A 17,034-nucleotide genomic window follows, 5' to 3' on the forward strand; every position below is an offset into this window, starting at 1 on the left:
TCTCAGTCAAAAATTGCCCACCCATTCTCTGAAGTTATCAAAAAATTGACCTTCACTTTTAAATACCTATTTAAGAAGTTACTTTCTATAAATTAGACTATGGTTTAGCTAATTGCCACTTAGTGGTTAGTTATTATTTTTAACAACTTAAAAACAATATTTTAATTTAAGTCGTAATATTTATTATGAATATTTTTCAAGGGCAATTTTAAGTGACTAGATATGAGGAGGATATGGCAAATAAATTAATTTAAAAAAACCAGAAAAATAGAAAATAGAAAAACAGAAAGAACAAATTCCTAGTCAAAAAATAGTTGTGGACAAATAGTTCTTAATTTCAATAACGTTTTTTGGTATCCATGGCCATTAAACTGCAGCATTTTTAAAACCAACAAAACGAACTAACCCATTTTCTTTCTTAGATGACCTCGGAGAGTACAGGGGCCAAAGTTAAATTGGTTTTGTCCATATTCTAATAGATCAAATAGAGCAAAAGAGAGAATGCGTTAAAGTTATACTTTTGATGTTTCAGGATCAAAAACTGCTGAATGGCTGGATCAGTTTGTATCATATTTGATTTGAAAACGAGGCTACACGCTACTGCATACACAGATAATTCGTTGATAATAAAGTCAACCCATAAAGCAGCAAGAGGCTTAAGAATTTAGAGAGATTGTACAATAAATTAAGCCTACAATTGCATTAAAATGTAAAGAATGCATTGTTGCTTAAATTTTCAAAATGTGTTGAGCTTAATAATATAAACATCTACCACCTATAAGTATCAATAAGTTGGACAAAACAAGAAAAGAAATCTCAAAAATAAGTTGCAGTAACCGTTTAAAGTATGTTTGGTTTTGCCGCCAAGTATGGCAGTTACAAAGTTACAAACATAAACAAAACAAATTCAAATCTATTCTACGCATTTAGTGCAGAAAGTTAGGTTATAATGTTGTAAAGGTTTGGTGAGGTTCTCAGAAAGTAATTGATGGCTTCCTAATTAAATGATTGTGGTGGGGCTACTAGATTGGTCTCATTTCTTGCTTTCATTTTTTAGGTTATGTGTGAAATGTTACTAGTTTTACTAGCTTCTAACTTCTCTATTTGCAGCAAAACGGTGGTTTCTGAGTAGAAGTTTTAGTGAATGTGAACGTGGTTTTTCATGAATTTTTGTTGGGGTAATTCTAACAGTAGTAAAAATCATTTTGAAAACAATTTGCTAGTTGATAGTGTTAAAAGAAAGCATGGCACCATGAGATAGTTCCAACAGTTTTCTGTTATTAACATCCAAGTGATTAAAGAATCAAATCTTTGAAGAGCTTGATTATATAAGTTGATAAAAAGGATTTAGTTTTAAATTAGCGAAGAGTTAATCTAATTTTTTTTTAACCTGGATTCAAATCAGTAAGTAAAGCACTACTTATTTTGGCGCCTAATTCATCAAAGAGGAATTTGTCTTATTTTATTTTGTTAAAGCTTTCAATCTAGGGACTAGGCAATCTTCAGGGCTGAATAAATGCACTGAAGATGATCTAGCACCTATATAGGTCGATAAAAACTAAAAGCAAAAAATTGGTAAAATGTAATGGCTCAAAGCAGGCAACTGGATTAGAAAATTTTTTGTATTAATTACTATAAAAACCCAATTATTTTTTTCCCCCAAACAATTTTACACCTGCTTTAGACATAAGATAGGAGATCGATTCTACAGATAAAGAGCTAACTTTGGAATGGCCTTTGTAACGTTTACTAGGTGTCAATTAAAATAAACATGCACAAAATAAAAACGTGATAAAATATCCAAAGAAATTATGCCACACATCATTCTTAAATTTAAATTGGTTAATTGTTTCTTGTAAAGATGAACAAGTTTATAGAATCAAATGTTCAAAAATGATTTGCTCTTTCTAAATAACATTGTTATTAAATATGCAGCATATTTATTTGAATGTTATGTCAAAAAAAATTAATAATTAATAAGCAATTTTTACAAAAACTTACATTGAACTGCTTCTTCTAGGTTAGATTCAGCTACCACCAGAACTTGGCACTCACTCGCGAACACTGATTCACTCGCGGCAATCTCACCATCCTGAAATTGTCAAGAAAAGATATTCTTAGATGGGCTAAACCTTCGTTTTCCAGGGAATAATTAACACATGATGTTCAAGATTAGCTAGAAATCTTGATATCACACTTTGAACTAGTGAAATTAAAGGTTAGTTCTAAAATTTTCTATTATTTTTACAGAAATAAGATTAGGATTCTTGTTTTGTGCACCTTTAAATCTAGAGAACATCCTGTAGCTAATAAGAAATTTCATTTCAAAGTATTCCCAAAATGATACTTATAATTCCCTCAAGGAGGAGAAAGATTATTGCCAATTTCAGACTCAACTTTCTATTTGTTTTATTGCCAAGCTTTCGACCTCGGAACTAAATCATTTTTAGGGCTTATTAACAATTATAATTTGTTTTACATTCCTAAGGTTGGTGTACCTTCTGTCCAGGACTGTTTAAATACACAGTTTTACATGGTTATTTAAATTGTGTATGTGAACAGTCAGAACAGAAGATACTGTTAACCTTTACTGTTAACAATGTACAAATAGCAAACTTTTCAGTAAGTATAAGCCCTGAAGATGACCTTAGATCCTAGGAAGAAAGCTTGGCGAAAAATTATGACTGAAATTGGCAATAATCTTTCTCCTCTTTGGAGAAATGCAACATTCACCAAAAACAATGAGCAGTACTCCACAATTAACATTTCTTCTTACTTTAGACTTAATTTTCATTGTAATTTATGTTAATTTTTCAGGCATGGCTCCTTTATTAATACAGCTTCGATGCTAACTAACAATTTAGTGAATAGCAGATTCTAATATCAATAAATAGTAAATCTGTTGAAGAAATCTATCTGGAGTGTTTCAAGATTAAGGATTTTTCGTTTCAAAAGTGAATTTAATGAAGAAAGTGAAGTTACAGTGTTCAAAAGACATTAAAAGGCAAAAGTGATATGTGTTTGTGTAACTTATTAAATAATTTCTGACTTTTAAGGATTTATTTCTAAGGTGAGAGATCAATAGAAAATTTTTAGCATAGAATTTCATGTTTTATTAACGTAAAATCATTATTTTTAATGATGCAACCAAAAAGAAAACTGCAAATTCTTATATTGACTCATATGATACAATATAGTTAGAAAATTAAGTTATCTTCTTTGGGAAAACAAATAATTATATGAATTTTCATGAAAATATCTTTTAAAAAAATGTGTAATATCTAACCATAAATTCATTTTAATATTATGTAGAAGGAAAAAATACTTTAAATGTTTCATAAAATCAAAACTAGAACAGTAACTTAAGAAAAGCCAAAAAAAAGTTCAATCTTACCATAAAAAAGGCTAGATTAATCTATACAAATTGAGTATTTCATTTATTTTATTTTATTTTTTAAGAAAATGATACTCTAAATCAGTAGTTTAAGAACCAAAATTCATTTAGAAAATGAAATATTTTAGATGATATGATATGATGATGATATTTCAGTTCTTTTTTTTTCTACTATTAAGATATTTTATTTAAACTTTTCTTTTATGATGAAATTAGTTTACAAAAGAACATTTTCTTTAATTTCACATGTATATAAATTAATATTTTACCTAATAATGATAATTAAAATTCAAATAAACCCAGTTCACTTTTTGATGTTCAAGGTCAAATCACAAGATTATTCAAATCCAAATTATCTAAAAGAATTCATTAAAAAACTTTTAAATAATTTTGTAATATTGTTTTTTAAAGTGGATTACTAAAGTTTAAGTCTTTAAATAACTCATTCAAAGTAGTTTTTTTAGTTAAATTACTCATTAACTTACCAAACGCCATATTGGACCCCCCAGTTTTTTCAACACACTTTTTTTACTTTACAAATTTAACAAAGTAATCCAGCATAAAACACCATAAATTTTATGTACTTTTAAAGCTTATTTTTAGACAAAATGAATGCTGTAATTGTTTATTGGTATATTCATAGTTTTTATTTAAAAAATAAATATTTTAAATAGACTTACGTTAATATGGTGAACGTTCAGCTTCGGGGCACCACGACTACGAATGGGAAAGGGGTGGAATGATCAAATATATTAATTATTATTTCAGTTAATTGTATCACAATAAATAATAAAAACTATTAATTTTATTTAATTAAATAATATATTTATTGTTTACCATTAAATGATTGATTAAAAAATATTTTGAAAAATTGACGTCAATCTCATTAAGCAAAGTATTTCAATTATGTTTTTTGACCTAATATAAAAATTTATTTTAAATTTTTATATTTTTTTATGTAATTACTTATTTTTTTAAAAAATAAAATTTGTAAATTAACGTTTTGTATATTAGCATTGTACTACTAGTATTGTCCAGTAATCGAGTTACGCCATTAATGACTCCATTTTCAAATCTGTACTTATATTTCATGCTAAAATGATGAAAGTTATCAAATATTGTAAGTTTCACTAAAGAAATTACCTCATTATAAGTAAGTAGAAGCACAATAATATAATAATTAATGTAGATATCAAAAATAATAAAGTTTTTTGATTAAACTGAAATGTGAAAGTCTCTTTACAATTTAATTAGTATTTGAAATTTCCTAAAGTTCATACTTTGAATAATTTTGAGTTTCTCTCTGTATGCTGTGATTCTTACGAAAATAAAAAGAAAATTAATTGAATTTGATCTGAATTTTCCAGAACCTATTGAATACTTCCAACTTATCTTAGTTCAAAAAAAATGGATTCTTAAAAATAGGAACAATCAAATTCAAGATGGACTATTCAAGATAATGGTAAGTATTTTCTTTAGTTCAGTTATAATTAAAATTTCAATGACAAATTTGAATAATCTAAATATATTATAGTTGCTAATTCAAAAAAATATTTTAAAGCAAAGAATTTTGTATTTAAATCAATTGTCTCTGCACCATATATTTATCCAGGTTTCTTGATAAAGTGAACTGTGAAAAAGAAGCTGACAAAATGTAGATTAGGGAAACTTACGAGTTTGCTTTCAGATGATTCATTTTTCAAGGTTAATGATTTCAATGATACTTAGTATGATTTGATCGCAATCGTATCATGGAAAAGACTTTATTAAAAGAAAAGTACAATTATATTGTTGAAATATTTAAAGCAGAAGTTGCAATTTAAGTATTTTTAGAAGTTGTAAGAGATTATAATCTATAATTATTGAAGACTTATTTGTGGATTATAGAAAGAATAATCATTTTTCTATTCTTTCTTTATTAAAGCAACTATTGTGCTGCAATAACTACATATGCTAGATCTTCAAAGCAAATATTTCTATTTTTATGCGAACAAAAATGCATTTTATTTTTTACCCCGTTATGTTACTTTCTATTACGTATTTTTCTGTAGTTTGATGGCAAAAATTTGTATGAAATGGTCTTCTAATGTCCATTATATCTTCATGGACACTAAAAAAATTTTTTTTCACTTTATTTGTATATTTACAACTGCAACAATTGTTGCATCAGGTAAATTTGATCTTACTGGTTCAGTTCTCTTGTAATGACATGGTTAGAGCAATCACCCACTGGTGAAACTCTTTCACAATGATTAATCACAACAGATCTCTAGGCCATTTTCGCTTCAAGCGACGAGGAGGATTGTCGGGAAGGTGAGGAGAGGAGAGTTGTTGGACAAGAGGATTAGGATGGAGAGAGCTAGGAGGCTGTGAAATTTGCGATAGCGAGACTTTATTAGGTCAGTGACGAAAGGGATGTGTAGGTCAGTGTGTATGGTAAGGTTAGAGATGTAGAATGGAGCATTCAGGATTTTCCGTAGGATTTTAGACTGTAGTGTCTGCAGGCGTTTTGGAGTTAGAGGGTTTGGTTGAGCCCCACACTTCCGCTCCGTACGGTCCATATGGGTCTTAACAGTGTCTTGTAAATTGTCAGTTTGTGATTCAAGTCGAGTTTGGATCTGCGGTCAAATAGTCTAGTAAGTAGCTTGTAGCGTCTGTTCACGTCTTGTCGTTTCAGTCGAGTATGTGGGTTCCAGGTGAGTCTCTTGTCAATGTACAGTCCTAGGTATCGTACTACGTCAGCTGGAGGAATCGTTACACCGTTCAGTTGAACTGGTAGACTTGCAGATTTTCGTAAAGTAAACGTAATGTGCACAGATTTTTGTTCATTAATTTTCATTTTCCATTTTCGGAACCAGGTTTCGAGAAGATTTAAATGGATTTGAAGACACTAGAAAATAGAATTTTAATTTAGATTTACACTTACTTAATGGCAGATTCAAGCAATTTAACTATAGATTAATGGCCAGTTTATGCATATCATGAAATTGAACGTATGATATTCTAGATTTCTTTACTATTCTGCAACGACTGATGTTGTATTTGCACAATTTAATTGAACCTTTATTTAGTTTAGTTTAATTTTTTTATATGCAATTGAATTTATAATTATTATTACTTGATACTAAGTAATTAGGAATGTATTCTGCAATATGTTTAGTTGATTTTGTAGTTGATTGGTGGATAATACTGTTGATTTTATCCGAAATAGCATCCTTGTATGCTTTTTGACACTGATCGGTTTCAAATTTACAATCTACCATCAAAAATTGATAATTTTGAATGTAATTTTTGACAAATTCTAATGAATGATATAAGGTTGATTGAAAAACCAAACAGCCTACCCCTTGTAGCTACTATTATGATTTATTCCATTTTGTCAAGACATTTCAGACCTTAATTTATTCATCATCACTCTTTTTGGTCCATGATTTTTTTTTTTGTTTCCCGCCCGAAGATAGAATTACAAATCAGATAGAAGATAGAATTACGAATCCCCAAAAATTCACCGTTTAAGCGTTTGCTTTCATTTAAGCATAATTATATCTTAATCTTTATGAATATCGCAATAAACGTTTCAAAGATATCGAGAGAAACAAAATTTTGAAAGTATCTCCTCTGAAGATGAGGAACTTGAAGAATCAAAATTTGGTAGTCTCAGTTTAGTGTGGCTTCTTATCGACTCATCTTTATCCTCATCACAATGTTGACTGTCAGCGCTAAAATGATCTTCTTTGTAAATAAATAAATAAATGTTAGGACTCCTACCAATACTTTCAGTTAAATCTTACTCAAAGAGAGAAGGTGACATGATGTTTGTCTCACTTTTACCGAGTACCTTGTATTGTTTTACCTCGTACCTGGAAAACTCCCTTTTTCTGCTCCTGCAATGCTTTCCCAATTCACCAATTTTTCTGTTCTCTTAAAAAAAATTCATGAAGCACCATCTGGAGCACCACACCACGGTTCCTAATCAACTCAATTCGTCCGGCCGCTTCTCTCGTTGCCTTCAAATCCCGTCTTGTTCTGCTAAACAGAAGAGCTTCACATTAAACAAGCTCCTCATTGAGTCTTTTCCTACTTTTACCCTTAATTTTGGAGCGCTGCTTATTTATTGCTCAAAGTCTCGAGCGTAGCTAGGCGGCTATCCTAAAACATTTCAATCTACCTGGTCGTACCTTTCTAAAGCAGAATACTTCTGTAATACCAATGATATCATTCAGAAAACCCTTACCACAACCACAAATACTAGACATCTCCCTTTATACAAACAATATAACCAAACTGCAGCTCCAGAAACGCCAGGATATCAGCAGTCTACACCATAACTCTCTCTCCTCAAGCTTATCTCCTTTTAAAAAAGTGTCAGAGTTGGGTGTTCTTCAACGTTACGCTTTTTCTGGCACTTTTTTTGACCATCATCCCTTAAAAAAGTGCCCTACCGGACAGATTTAATGATTTGCTGACCTTTAAAAAGTCACAACTTTTAATTCTACACTTTGAACTCAGATTGTATGTCTTAGAAAACCTCTGTTTTTTTATATACATTTGCCTAAGTTTTGTAGACAGGTTTTACCAACAATATTTTGGAACCTTCTCTCTTCTAAATAGGGTATACAATTTATGTATCTTTTGACGTTTAATGAACCCTTACACATGACTTTTTAAACTGTAAGTTTTTGTAAAAGAGATATGAAATAGCATTGTATTGACGACTCCCTGACGGTCAATCAACCAAGAAGTAGCCTTTAGTTTGAAGTTATATTGTTGGCACTTCCTATATTTTTGTACTAAAGTAATATTAATAGTCATTAAAAGGGAAGGGATTAGCTATGAGGTTAGCATACTGGACTCCCACGCGGAGGTCCCGGGTTCGAATCCAGCAGCTGACCCTTAGATTTTCTCTTCCTAGGAGCTTCTTACAGCTCACTGTCCGGTGATGGACAGTGTTGTCTGTAACGAGAGAACACTGTCCGGAGGCCGGCAGTGCACTGAAAAAAGCTCCGGGCGCTAATAATCTCAGCTGTTGATGCGCAAAAAAAAAAAAAAAAAAAAAATAGTCATTAAAATAATAATCGGGTTTAAAGCCAGTTCCGCCTTGCGTTGTGCTGAATTGAATTTGTCCAAGTTGATGGGTAGGAAGCGACATGAAGTTTTCCTTTTTGAAGTTTTATCGGAGTCTTTTTTCTACATTTTTGTATCTCTGGTTGAGATTAATTCTTTTAAATCTCACTGTTGGGTTCATGTTAATCATTTGTCAAGATGTAGTCTGAGATATCGTACTTGGTTAGTAATTGGTGAAGTGTTGTTGAAGTAGAGTCTTCTTGTTCAGAGTGAATACTGTGTTTTTGGATTTAATTTCCTGAACTTTGATTCTCCACTTTAGCAGCCAAGGCTCAAGTACATTTAGAAGAGATTGAAGTGATAAAGTTGCAGTGTCAACGGCGAACGTGAAGGTAATTGTAGTTGAATGAGTTGGGAAGTTGGAATTCAGTTTGGAGTATGAAGGGGTATGAGTACTACCTTAAGGAATTTCAACGAGTATTTTGGGAGGATAAGAGAAGAAGAAAGACCTAGTTTCACTTGGAAGAAAGGATAAGATTTAAGATTGAGGTAAAAGGGTGATTGAAGAAGGTGTGCCATTCACTTTATGAAGCAATGCTGTGTGCTAGATCCTGAAGAATTCTTAGTAAATGTTTAGGGAAGACCCTCCGGCAGTACTTTGACTTAGTGATTAGCAGACTCGGATTCATCCAGTACGTTTTGGTGATACTCGAACCAAACATACATCATCATTTCTGTAGCCCAATTTTATTTCTGATTCCTATTTTTTCCAACCCTCGTATTTTTTTTTTTTTACTATAAAAAGCATAATTTTATTTATTAGAGTTAATATTACATTTTTATTATGCGTAAATATTAAAGTAAAAACAAAAGAAACTATTTTAATTCCTATCTTGTAAAGTTGGCCGTGGCGGATCAACGAACTAACAGCGCTGCCGTCGGTTTTCCTCTACTAGTCTACAAAAGAAGTTCCCGTTTCTGTGTGATTTTACAGTAAATTTAAATTTTAAAGCAATAATTTCTGAGTGATTTTCATTATTTAACCTCTGATTATAATATTTAATTAAATAAAGTTTAACTAAACATTAACCTGTGAGAAAATTTAATTAAAATTAAGTCAGACTAAATAGTAAGTAAGTAAGTATAGTTCAACTTAATTTTTATTCATTTAAATGAAATTAACAGAACTTAAGCATCTGTTCTTAAAAGATATTTACTAAATCTTAGTCGCGTTACATACATTCAGACAGAATTTGTCTTTATAAGTAATAATTATTGAATTGATGGTACATCTTTAAAGTACATAAGGTAAGGTTTCAAGTTGGTTTAAATTACAGATTAAGCAAGCCATATCAAAATTGAAATTGAATTTAATGCCTTGAAAATGTCACAATTAAATTGTTATTTCTGATTTTAAGTGCTATAATTTTCGCTGTTTATTAAACTACACATTTATGAAGTCAATTAAAGTTAACGAGTTGGTTTAGAGACCCTTTTGGCCCAAATACAGCTTAAATCGCTGCTTGAATTTTACAACTTTTTAATATCTTTTGACTATTAAAGGTTTTTCTCAATCTTTCAATTATTATTATTTTAGATCTTTAAAAGAAAACATGTTCTAAAGTGGGACTTATTATCCCCAAAGATATTTATTGATTATTGATTATCTATTCAATAAAAACTAATTATTTTTTGTAACAATTAAGTTGTTAAAATGTTATTAAGGTTTTACACTTCATTGGGCTTCATTGAAACTTATAAATTTAATAACAAAATTAACATTATTTTCAAATATTGATTATTTAGTTTTAAGTTAATTATTTGAATTATATTACGCAACTAAATTCAGCCAGAACTTGAAACAACATAATATCAAAATCATTTCTCTTTATTTCATCCATTTGCTCCAATTTTCCTTCCAATTCAACAGAAAACCACTTTTCTCCATAGATACTTTTCCTATCCTTTTCCATTCTTGCTTCATTTAGATTCACAACTTTGCAGCAGTTATTCTTTTCTTGGTTCCCAGTTTTGTCTCCGTCTCCTTGACTTCTTAAGATCAGTTCTTGTGGGCTCCATATAGTATTTTCGTTTGACCATCTTTAGTCCTGAGCGAGCACAATATGTTCAATACATTCCGTGCTATACTCGACAATTGTCTTTCCTGTCATTTTTATACTTTTTTGCTTCAATGCCCAATGATTTGCCTACCTTTCTTTGTCGCTAATCTTTGGCATACTTCTTTTCCTGCCATATTTATTTAGACTTCATGTTAGGACGTACCCAGGGCCGGATTTAGATGAAAAGAGGCCCTTTCACCTCCCATTTTTAAGTTTGTAATACATTTTTATGTTTGTTTATTAGTCATATGCGTAGAATTTCTCCTTATTTTCGGTCCAGTGTTTTAGTGTTCACCGGTTTTTAGAATAGTGTAATTTTAACTTTTCTATCAATTTGAATGTAGGCCCCTCTTGATCTTGAGGCCCTAGGCTGAAGCCTAGTTAGCCTATAGGAAAATCCGGCCCTGGACGTACCACATTTTGTAAACCCTCCAGCATGGAACAAATTCTCATCTAAAGTTAAGTTACCATGAGGTTTCCATCAACAATGACCAATGGAAACCAATTTCTTTGTTGTATCTCTTACGTTTCGGGTACTTTTATCAGGGGAACTTCTTTAGGAATGGGGAATTTCCAGTATGCACATCAAGAACATTCTTAGAACAACTAAAGGAACACGGTTTTTCACCGAACGAACCTTAAAATATGGTCGTTGTTCTTGTTCTAGTCTAGGCTCTAGTTAAGCTTTTCAGAAATGATTATACCGTTACTAGCGCTATCCAGCGGTGGCCATTTGAACTCTACAAATTATCACACATACTGTTCCATTCATGGTAGTAAATAATAATAATGTTTAAGCATTTTGTCTTTTCAGTGCAGACACCTACGTTAAAAAATAATTAATAAGTTAACCAGCTGTTAAATAGTGTTAGTGTTAATGTTATTTTTGCAATTAACTGTGGATTCCCTTGGTTTCTTGCCCTAATGTTCTATGTTTTGTTACTAAACTGCTGAATTTTGTGCATTATTTTTCTGTAGCAACCTTCTTTATTAAGTATGAACTTATTAATAAAAGGTTGAACTTAATAAATCATGACGTAGTGAACTGAGAAAGGGATATTACTTCAAGGCAAATTCATTTTGCAATTTTAAGTGAGGTAAAAAGAGGAATACTTTACACTAGAACTGTATGAAACTTCTTCTTCCCTTTGCTCTTTTACAGGAAGCCGAGTTGAATGACTGAGTTTGCATAATTGTATATGTTTTAAAATTATGGCCTTATTTCCATCTGGATTGTAGGGATAAAGGTTGTTATATAAAACGCTTCTAAAAACAGGACTTTTTTTTCCTTTTATATTTTAGGGAGAGCCGTTATACGCAGATTGTTGCGTTATTAAACTATAATTTTCACTATTACTCGCTTTCTGTGAGGGGACGGCCTACTGTCAGTAGCGTAACCACTGTCTCCGCACAGCCTCTTCTATCCAATCTCCATCTCTCTCTCTCTGTCTAGAAACGCAATATAGCGGTTTATTACTCTTCTACGACTTCTCTGCTCTACGTATTCCTCCCCCCGTTTCAACTCTTGGCCAGCATTTTAAATGAGAACCTTCCTACGTTTTCAACTTTCTCACTTTGCCCTACTGGGGTTACTTTTTAATGTTTAAATAATAATACAATAGGGACTTGAATAAAAGTTATTATTATCAAAGTATGTTCTAAGCATTCTACTTTCTACTTTCTGGAAGTATTTTGCAAACTACATTTGAATCTGTGGAAACAATCACATCGAGACGTCCGGTTTAATTTTCTTTTCTTTACTGCCATTCCTGAGGGTTGAAAATCTATATTTTTGTAAAGGGATTTTCTGAAGTGGGTCCCTTTTCTAGATCTATTGTTCCCGTAACTGTTGGCAGGTTGGTAGGCCACTCACTCTAAGCAGTGCTGGGGGGTTGAAATACTATATCTTACCTAGGCTCTCTCTAGGGGAAGTTCTAGGTGCAGAAATGGGATTTCCATTTCTCCATTGACTTCCTCAGATATTTTGGATGAAACTATTCCAAATGAATTCTAGGTTGTGGTAAATTTTCCACCAATATTATCATAACTAATCAAGACTCTTCCTTGGAAGTCACAGATAGAACGGGGAACCTGTTGTTCAGAGCAATGTACCTACATATCTTCTTCTACACGCCGCGGGTGTGCTGAGTATGGTGCTCCCAAATTAAGGAACTTCTGGTTCCCCAGGGAAGTTCTAGAAAGAGTGAGGAGCCGGTTTCAGGGATAACTATCCCCTGGTTGGTCCTATGCATTCCCTGCTTGGCCTACCCTTTCTCATATTCCAAAGATAGCTCCCCAAATTAAGAAGAGCGAAATTTCTAGCAAGAGTATTCACTCCTTCATTATTCAAGAGAACATCCATCACATGGAAGCCCCTGCAGACTGGAATAATCACTTCCCTCGCCTTCCCAAAGAGGGCATTTCTTCCTCCTCTACCTGGTGCCACTATCCCATCGATCCCCTCCTTCCAGATGTCCTCTTTAAATATTGTGAGAAATCTATTTAATAATTTCAAAGCAGTATTGCAACCATCTTTTGAACTTCATTGAGATACTGGACTTCCTTTCCTAGTACTACTTCATAGTCTATTCCTGTGATAGTAATTTGTTAAAGAGGCAAAATTACACCTTAAAGTGGTGCAACCTGAACTCGAGCTCCCTCTGGAACACACTCTCGCGGATTTGTGTCCCTCCCTGAACATAATGAATAATACTGTTTCCTTAACTAATAACCTGTTGTTTTCTTTTGCAGGTGTTCGGGAGTGTTAAGTTTCGGGTGTGTTAAATTTCGGGAGTGTATTTCACGGAAGTGATTTCTTTCATTCACAAACTTTTTTAAAATTAGTGCGTAAAAGAAAATAAATTCCGTGTATTCAAAATTTTCGTAACAAAAAGCCAATCCGTTAGTTCTTTTTTTTGTTTTTTCTAAGCGAATCAATTTTGTTTTAAACTGTGTCAAGTGTCAAGTGAGGAGATGACAATGTAGCAGTGATCTATCTCCAGGACATTAACAGCTCTTCGATGGATGCAAGCAATTGTTACGCATCCCAACCATCTTCAACAATGTAAGGTAAGACTGAGTAATTGTTGCATGATTATATTGTTTTATTAATATAAAAAAGGGAATTACAATTCTTTAAATTTACAACTATAATACGGCTACTACTTATATCCTTCGGAACTTCCGGTCCAAGTTGAGATGGTGCGATGTTGTGTTTTGAAACTTTAGCGTTACATTATTTATTTAAGATGTATTATTTGGTACTGGGTTCGATTCCCGGTCTAGGCCTTGTGCATTTTATTTAATGGTTAATATGAGAACATTATAGTTAAGTATGTCGGCTAGTCGCCTCCTTACAAGACACCTAATTAATTACTTATTTGCCTCTTTACAAAATAATCTTGTTTTGCCACCGCCTGGCTAAGTGGATGATTTTTTGAGCGTATATGATTCTGGCAGAAGGATGAAACATCTTCAATTGATTCTCTTCTTCACTTTAACTACTTGGACTAAAATATCACCAGGACTAGGGGACTTGCATCATTTCCTTGCAGTCAGTTGTACTTTCTTGGCTTTCTGTAGGAATAAAATTATATGGTTTTTATTACTTACTTTCAAAAGAGATGCTCTCAGGAATAAGGACATCTTTCTCTTTCTTTTGTGGCTTTCCAGTCGCCTGAGCTCTTCCCGGCACTTATCATCTTGGACACCATCTTCTCACTTTTGTCCAAAATCTACCACTTTTTCTTCTACACCCGATAAGAAATAACTCCTATTCGATTTTCTCTAATTTTCATGTAGTTCTATGTACAAACAACTTCATAATTTTTCTTGAAATAATTAGTTTTAGGAGGGATTAGGGATTTAGGTAAATGATTATTGTGCTGGATTCTCTACACGGAGATGCTGGGTTCGAATCCAGCTCTTAGAGTTTTTCTTTTTTGGGGCTTCTTACAGCTCACTGTCCGCTGATGTATCGAGAGAGGCCTCTCTCGCTGAAAAAAAACCTCTGGGCGCCAATTACCTCAGTTATTGAAGCGCCTTAAATTAACAAATAACATTAACAAGTAAATAAATAACATTCACATAATTTTTGGTCTTTCACGTTTTGAACTTTGACTTTATGGGTTTAGGTCTAGAGAAATTCATCTTCCTCCATTTGGCCAATTTCTGTGCATTATAGATTTAAGAACTGATGCTATAAAGAGACGTTTAACTGAGATCTTTTGGGCCGGAACAAGAAATTATGTTTTACAAAATTCGGAATTTCTACTTTTGATACTTTTTTAAGAGAATATAGGGTTCACATCATCTTTTTAAAATTACAAATTGTTTGGCAAAGCTTGCTTAAGTAATTCACATGCGGGGCGCCACGGTAGCCGTGCGGTTAGACGCCGAGACCCGCAAAGCTAAGATGTATTGTTGGTTTAGTGGGTTCGATTCCCCAGGTCTAGCTCTTGGATTTTTATTTTAATGGTTAATATGAGAAATTTATAGTAAAGTATGTTAGGCGGTTATAGACTAGACCCGCAAAGCTAAGATGTATTGTTGGTTTAGTGGGTTCGATTCCCCAGGTCTAGCTCTTGGATTTTTATTTTAATGGTTAATAAGAGAAATTTATAGTAAAGTATGTTAGGCGGTTATAGACTAAACCCGCAAAGCTAAGATGTATTGTTGGTTTAGTGGGTTCGATTCCCCTGGTCTAGGCCTTGGATTTTATTTAATGGTTAATATGAGAAATTTATAGTAAAGTATGTTAGGCGGTTATAGGCTAGACCCGCAATGCTAAGATGTATTGTTGGTTTAGTGTGTTCGATGCCCCTGGTCCAACCCTTGGATTTTATTTAATGGTTAATAAAAAAAATTTACAGTAAAGTATGTTTGCTAGTCGCCTCCGTCCACGATTGGTATCCACCTAATTGGTAGTTGGACGTTAAGCCCCGCCTGAAAAAAATAGGCAATTACTTTACTTTACTTTACTTTTACTAATTCACTTGCGTAAGCTATAAACAAATCAGCTTCTTTTAGTGATTCGAGTTACTGTCAAGGAGTCGTAAAAGCAGTCACTTAAAACTATTTCTTTAAAATAAAATAAAAAGTACTAATTTAAATTGTTCTAAGCCGCCCTTTTAGCACCCTACCAGAAAATACCAAAACATTTAAGTACCTACTTAGCTCCTCCTACTGCTGCTGATGTTACCCATAAATCTCGCACCATTTAACGATTCCCTCACCTAACCAAAAAATACCTAAACAACCCATCCACAAAATATCCTAAATAAAAGTGTTACATTTTTCACCATTATATAGAGAAATTTGGCTTAAAAAATTGAGATGACTTTTGATCTCTTTGAAAGGATGCCGCTTTCTTAAACAAGTGGCTGAACACTTTCCAAAGTAAATATATATAGTTACAGATTTTGGTGTGCATGTATGTGTTAAGGTTTTTGCTTTGTTTAGATTTCATTATGTCACCCCCCTACCGTCCTCTATGTTATGCTTTAGATTGAGAAGGGCAATTATCAGTTTTGAGTGGTTCCCTCTTCGCTCCCTTAAGGGTGATCTTTAGTTCCCGCTTAAGGGCAGCTGCAAACCACTAATCGTTTAGTAAACACGCACACATATATATACACACATTTAGCTAGGAGGTTTATGTGAATTATAGTCCCAGGGTTCTATTGCTGTTTGTCTGTAACTCTGAAATGGTGCTTATTTTTTTGGGGGAATATCCGCTTTTATCTCATATTTCATTCAGAATCTTCTATTTGAACGTTTTACCTTATTTCAGGTTAAAAATAAATAATTTTTTTTTCCCCAGTAAATTTTGAAGGAAACTTAAAAGGGCCATTTCAAAGGGACATTTTACTAAATTTTGTAAATACAAATAGCCCTTTGTAAATAGGGATACATTACTTCCCCTCCTTAAGGAAATCTAGGACGAAACACTCCATTCTTCTCATTCTACTTAACGTAAATTATTCTACTTCTTAACCAGTTAAGGGTGGAATTTATTTTTAAAAAAACCCGCCACAGTGTGCGGAATTAAAAACAGGCAATGACGTATAAAACAAGACGAACGCAGGGCAAAACAACCAAAAGTAAAACAACGTCGTAATAGTCACTGCAATCTCTGGACAGAGCTGGATTCAGATGAAAAGAGGCCCTAGGCTATTCCACTTATGAGGCCCTTTCACCCCCCCCCCCATTTTTAAGTTTATAAATTACATGAGAGATAATAAAATACATCACTATAGTGATACATCACTAAAACAATGTTTTAGTGTTCACTATTTTTTAAAATAGTGTAATTTTAATTTTACTAAAACAATTTAAATGTAGGCCCCTCTTGATCCTGAGGCCCTAGGCTGAAGCCTAGTTAGCCTGTAGGAAAATCCGGCCCTGTCTCTGGGGTTTACAGATTACCAGAGCATTCTGTGCTCAACCAAAAATCTTGCA

The 17,034-nt window shown here is 32.8% G+C and overlaps 1 protein-coding gene and 1 long non-coding RNA gene across 2 annotated transcripts in view; both read left to right on the top strand.

The window, feature by feature from the left end:
• The first annotated feature begins 934 nt into the window (after positions 1–934).
• Positions 935–3,943, top strand: LOC141447419 (uncharacterized). The gene is made up of 3 exons (XR_012454309.1): positions 935–1,404; positions 2,021–2,218; positions 2,818–3,943. It is a non-coding gene; the product is annotated as an uncharacterized lncRNA (long non-coding RNA).
• Positions 3,944–13,340: 9,397 nt separating this feature from the next.
• LOC141446580 (uncharacterized) overlaps positions 13,341–17,034 on the top strand; it is a 110,642-nt gene continuing 106,948 nt past the window's right edge. Inside the window, exon 1 of the mRNA XM_074113120.1 lies at positions 13,341–13,647. Coding sequence (XP_073969221.1) covers positions 13,603–13,647 — 45 coding nt within the window. The 5' untranslated portion in view covers positions 13,341–13,602. The remainder of the gene's footprint in view (positions 13,648–17,034) is intronic.

Source organism: Rhodnius prolixus, unplaced genomic scaffold (genome assembly GCF_049639745.1).
Source record: "Rhodnius prolixus isolate KJV_2025 unplaced genomic scaffold, Rpr scaffold_7, whole genome shotgun sequence".
NCBI classification, from domain to species: domain Eukaryota; kingdom Metazoa; phylum Arthropoda; class Insecta; order Hemiptera; family Reduviidae; genus Rhodnius; species Rhodnius prolixus.